General features: G+C 53.1%; 1 protein-coding gene across 35 annotated transcripts in view; it reads right to left on the minus strand.

Moving 5' to 3' along the window:
• Window positions 1–3,771, minus strand: part of MAGI1 (membrane associated guanylate kinase, WW and PDZ domain containing 1) — a 293,011-nt gene extending 289,240 nt beyond the window's left edge. For all 35 annotated transcript variants that reach the window (XM_040646375.2, XM_040646359.2, XM_025154746.3 and 32 more), the window contains exon 1: window positions 3,024–3,771. In XM_040646375.2, coding sequence (XP_040502309.1) covers window positions 3,024–3,312 — 289 coding nt within the window. In that variant the 5' untranslated portion in view covers window positions 3,313–3,771. The remainder of the gene's footprint in view (window positions 1–3,023) is intronic.
• Between the last annotated feature and the right edge of the window lie 2,229 nt (window positions 3,772–6,000).

Consider the following 6,000-nt stretch of genomic DNA (forward strand, 5'->3'; position numbering starts at 1 on the left):
TATATAAAAGCATCCCTCCGTCTCAGGGGGAGAAAGAAAACCCATAAATCTTGCCCTAAAGGAAACACCATGTGGGAGATATGAAGATACAGCCCTCATTCTTCCCTCACAATGACAGCACAATGAACTTCTGCTGCGTTGGGCCACACCGGGTGCCCAGTTCAGCACTCTGCCACTTATTTCTGATTTCTCTAAGCGAACTATTCTGAAAACCATGAATTAAACTCTAGGAAACTTCAGCATTAGCAATACAGCCAAGAAATGGCTGTGTTACGGCAATGCAAGTTTCATGCAAGAATGCACAACCACCGCTCCTATAATCCCATCTACTCATTCTATACTCTCAGACCAAGTAATAATAAAACTGCATTTATTAACTGCACAGGAGTTCATTGCCAATTGCATCAGAATGAAGGCACAGATGTCAGATGAAAACAGTCATCAAAGCAGTGCATGTTAACGGAGCTTTCTTTCACACCTCTGACAGCTCTGAAAGACACACGGCAGCAGATTCTTCCTCTCTCTCCCCCAAAACAACCAACTGTAGTGGCATTTTTACCCCCTCAAACGTAATACCAAAAAAGGGCACAGAGATTTTTTCCTTCTCTTCCCCATAAAAGTTCTTTAGTTCCTCACTCTCTCTCTCTCAGGGTAAGCAAAGGACCAAGAAATCCCACACCAGCAATATGAAATACTGTTATTCCAATTAAGCAAATTCATAAACGTTCCCCATTTTTGTACTTTGTGGAAACCTACTCAAACTTACAGCTCACAAAAGAAAAAGAAAATATTGCATGTGGACCTGCAAGTCTATAAACCTCAGTTTAATGAGGGAACACGTGCACAGCTTATTCGACCTTTGTTTCACATCCCAGTCCCTTGTTGTCCACTAACTGCAAGGTCAGAACACCTATTTTCTCTGTTTGTGCTCACAGATGACTGACTCATTTATAGTAAATTTCCTGTTTTTCCAGCCTTGTAAATGTCATATGAAATGGACCAGGCAGTAAAACGTATACATTTCCAGGCTAAGATCACCCTAGCACTGCAGCACCAGTGGACCAGGCACCACGCAGTGGGAAGAGGAGGAGAATCAGAGTTAGGTGTGTGCTTACATCCTCATCTTCACATTCCTTCGCTGCCTGCTCCAGTGCCACACACCTCCTGTTGCATGACAGCTGCCATCCCCGCAATGAGCTTTTTAATCAGCAGAGAAGTAATGTATTTTAATTAATACTCTCCTTTCCTACACGTGGAATCCTGACCCACGAGGGAGCTCCCTGCTCAGTGCAGAGCAGCACACAGATGCCAGGCTGTCATTGAGAGGCACGTGGAGGGAGTAGTTTCCAAACCACAAATAAATAAATAAATAAATAAATAAATAAATAAATGATTGACAAAACCGTATTTCTATTCTACATTTCATTCTAACAAAGCATTCAAAAAGCAATCATAATCACCAGCATAGCCAGGCTTGGCTCTCCCCTCTGGGCATGGATGATGCAAGGCTTGGATGTGCCTGCCCCGAGCCCAGGCACAGCTTTGAACTCTTTTCTCCCCAGCTCCAGGTAATCCCAACCAGCACCCTACAAACCACTTGTCTGCCTCCTGTTTCGACCATCCTGGAGCTGAGATGTGTTTACCATCAAATTCTGTCGTTTCTGGTATATTTCAAAGACAAGTTTCTATTTAGACTAATGAATGTTTCCAAAACAACCAAAAGTTTAATCACCAGTCGCTTGCTGGGAAGGACTCACACAGCCTCCTTCACCCACCAACCACACTGCAACATCTCAGGCTGTATTTTAACACCTACTACAACAACTGGTAGACCAAAATCTGCCCCATTTCCCCATACTTCAGCCTCCTGCCTCCCCCCAGTCCAGGCAGCCCACACCAACCACTCTGTTGGTCAGCAGCAGGGAGAGCAGGCATTAAAGACAGCTGGGTTTGGTGGAGTTTGGTGCTGTTTGCTGGAATACCTCTACAATTTGAATGTTCGTAGAATCACTAAGGTTGGAAAAGACCTCTAAGATCATCCTGTGCAACCATCCACCCACCACCAATACTGCCCATTAAAGCATGTCCCTAAGTACCACATCTGCCCTTAAACACCTCCAGGGACTTCACTGCTCCCCAGACAGTCTGTTCCAAAAGTTACTGTAACTGCACATTGGCAACCTGTTCCAAATCACTGATGAATGGCTGCGCTTCCGTGCAGCTCCACCCACTGCACACCCCCAAACTTTGCGATGTGCCCGGACCACAACAAACTTTCTCCTAACGCCTCTCCCTATGGAACCTGCCCTTCCTTCCTCCCTCCCTCGCAGCTGTGTCATCGCAGGTGTCCATCCGTCGTCCCACCCGTCCCATAGCAGCAGCAAGGGCAGTTTCCTGGCACTGAATTCCAGTCCTGCCCTGGAAACTGCAAGCTAGTTGCCACGCTTGTGACGTTGACCCGTTGTATCACTGCAGTGTGTACATGGATACAAAGTGGTTTTGTCTAAAGGTCTCTGGCTGTTCCTGCCTCCAGCCCAGCTCAGAGCTATACCTGCGTGTGCCCTCACCTGGCAACAAGCAGCCCTAAGGGCTGGGTAACAGCACTCCCCGTCCCACAGGTGACAGTCCCACGCAGGCACGGAGCACACGCTCACTTCTGGCCAAGTCTCCGTCCATCATCGCTACAGGGAGCGATGCGGGGCTGCGGGAGGGGAGAACCCCCCACCCGGTGCCCCAACACCAGGTGCCGGCCCCGGCCGCCGGGCGCGCGGAGGCCAATCTCACGCACTCGCTTAACGCAGGCTGGGAACGTGTGAGAAGGGCTCGGGACAACGTGCCCGGCCGTAGGGATGCAGGCGTCCGGACGCACGCTTGCACGTGGCAAAGGTGAGCACGCACGTGTGTACAAGAGCGACACGGGCAGCAACCTCGCTCCTCGCACAGCCTGCGCTGCCCAAAGGGGAAACGTTCACCTCTCCCTTCCGCACCTTCCCCGCGCGCGGACACCCCCCGGCCCCTCGCACCTTGTCTGACGGCTTTCACCACGATGGGCTCCTTGCAGCTCCGGATCACCTCCAGCACGTCGTAGCGCGGCAGCCCGGAGACGCGCACCCCCTGCACCTCCAGCAGCAGCTCCCCCTCGCTCAGCGCCTGCTCGCCGCCTCCCGCCGCCACCGCGCCCGCGTAGGGGAACTCGCCGTGCTCCGCGCCGCCCAGCAGGACGAAGCCCAGCTGCCCGCCGGGCCCGCGGCTCAGCACGCACTGCCGCACCCGGCTGGCCCAGTGGTTCTTCTTCTGGACGACCCGCGACATGGCGCTGCGCGGCTCTCCGCGCTCGCGGCGGCGCGTTAAGCAGGTGCGCAGGGGCTCCGACCCGCTGCTTCATAGACCGCTCCGCGCCGCCCGCTCACAGCCATCACCGCCGGCGCCGCGCCCGCATGGCTCCGCGCCCGCGGATGGGACTTGAAAAGAAATAACAGAAAAGAAAAGAAAAAAAAAACTAAAAGAAAAAGAATTAAAAACGTAAAAATTTAAAAAGTGCTCAGTAAGCAAATCCGGCTCCTTCTCGCTCTCTCTCTCTCTCTCTCCGCCGCCGCGGGGCTGCTTTGTTTTCTCTCCTTCCCCCTCCGCTCTCTCTCTCTCTCTCTCCGCGGGCGCGGACGCGGCGCCTTTAAGGCGCTACAAAGCCCCGCTTGTTTTGTTTCACTTCGCTCCGTCCCGCTCCGCCGCGCTCCGCACCGCCGGCGCAGGCGCCCTGGCACGGCCCGCCCCGGCCCCCGCCCGCCTCCCCGCCCCCGGGCCGGCCCCGCACCCCGGGTCGCACCGCGCGGGGCTCGGGGCGGGCGGAGGCGGAGCGCCCCGCGGGAAAGCCCTGCGCGCGGCGGTGCCGGGGGGCGGTGGGTGCCGCGTTTGGTCGCGGTCCGTGCGGGGTGCGCAGGTGCGGGGTGGGCGCCCACCTGTGCTTTCGGGAGCGCGCGGTGGGAAGGCTCGCACGAGCTGGGAGCGCGGTAACGAAGCGCCCGGCGGTGCTGGGAGAGGGCTGTGCGCGAGTCCTCGGTTCTCTGCTTGTCTGCTCTGGAATTTCTAATGTCAGTAATGTTGTCGCGTTTTGTTTTTCCCATGCGGTTGTTTAGACGCGGGACAGAGCTGCACTGGAGGAATGGTGTGCATCCATCCAGCCACCTTTGGCTGCAGTTCTTCAACGTTACCCAGAACTCGTGCAAAAACTCCAGTGGAGACTGTCAGTGTGCCCACACCGGCTGTCCCTCCCTGCTCACACTCCGTACCTCCAAACCTGAAAGCCAGGCCTCATTTTGAGCAGCCTAATGCATGGCCGATCCCTGTTCAGCGAGGAGTTTGGTTGTCAAATGTGTGCCTGCCCTGTTTCAGTGCTAATCAGAACTGAGAAGTGACACTGAGGAGCAAAGCCTCTTCTTGCTCCCGCACTGCCCTCACGTGTGCTCTCATCCCTCAAGCCATGCATGTACCCAAACAATCTGCGATGCCAACAGGCCTGGGGGATGTATGAAACAGCTGTGGCTGCAGCTCAGCTGGGCTTGGTTCCCAGACCCCAAAAGTGAGGTGACAGCAATGCCTTTCCCAGCCCTTCCATCTGTCCCAGATGAAAGAGGGGATCCCGTCCTTCTCTCAAACCCAGCATCCCCATCACTGCTTCCCTGCAGCCAAGATCCCTCCCATAGCTTTTCCTCAAATCCCCATCACTGCAGGCAATGCTATGCAGCCACAGAAGCTGTGCTCTCCAGCCTGAGTGGCACAGCCATCTTCAGGCCAGGGAATGGGGATGCTTTGTCCCACTGACGGCAAATCATCACAGCAGTCAGCCCTGTGCTCTGCATGCCTCCATGGGAAGCCTATGGGATTGTCAGGGCTCAGAGTGCTGGAACAAATAATGGAGCCCATCCAAGGAGCACAGAAGAGTCTGCCTTCCTAGGAGCACAGGGAAGTGCAGAAGTGGACTCGTGAAATACAACTTGGAATGGAACAAAATGGAACAGAGTAGAGTAGGATAGTTCCATTAGAAGGGACTTTCCAAAGATCATTGAATCCTACAGCCTAACCTCCTTAGCACTAACCAAAAGTTAAAGCATATTAACGAGGACATGCATGGGGCAACAACCACCTCTGTGCTCCCCTGAAGGGGACGCTGCTGTTGGCCCCCTCCAGTCACCGCAAGGCAAACTGGGCTGCCCACAGGAGCCATGCTGCTGGTTGGCACTGCAGCCCTTAAAGCCATCCAGGGGCACTGACCTTCTGGTACATGCAGAGAGAGGTGGCTGCAGCGGGCAGTGTGAGGCCGGCATCAGTTCTTTGTTGGCAAATATGTTGGTCGCTCCGAAAGTAATGCCTCCCGTTTATTTCTATGGAAAATATAAAAGATACGAAAATGACAATGAACAGTTGGATAGAGCAAATTCTCAGCTACAAAACTATTTTTTTCATCATAGTCACCACCATTTGCGGTGCAGTTTTACCAGCAGTGAACACCAGCCTGCATGTTGCGCTCGTAAAAATCTGCACCAGCATGAGACGATGCGCTGTCACCACTGCTGAAATGCAGCACCCACCATTTCACTGTGCTCACATCCACTGTTTGGATCCCATAAATGCTCAGCAGGACTTGATAGATGTCAATGGGTGCATTTTTTTCTGTGTGGAGGAATTCAGTTCCACTCCTTTTCTCCATACGCCCCTCCGTGTCGGACACCATTTTGTCAGACTGCCCCTCTGCAGTCTCAGACAAGAAATAAATTGTTTTCCAACTGTCAGGGTAAGCAGTTATGAAACAAAGCTGCCAAAGGTAACATTGGATTCTTCCGTGCTAGACATGCTTTTATTAAGACCAAATACGTTTTGAAACAAATTTTCGCTATCTTAGGTAGATAAATATGTTATCTGCTATGCCTAGCACTTACTTCCCCTCCATTTCTCTAAAAGGTTTCTTTCCACTTGGAGCTTTATTTCTTACCCACTGAAAGCTGT

The sequence above is a fragment of the Gallus gallus genome, chromosome 12 (genome assembly GCF_016699485.2).
Source record: "Gallus gallus isolate bGalGal1 chromosome 12, bGalGal1.mat.broiler.GRCg7b, whole genome shotgun sequence".
Lineage (NCBI taxonomy): Eukaryota > Metazoa > Chordata > Aves > Galliformes > Phasianidae > Gallus > Gallus gallus.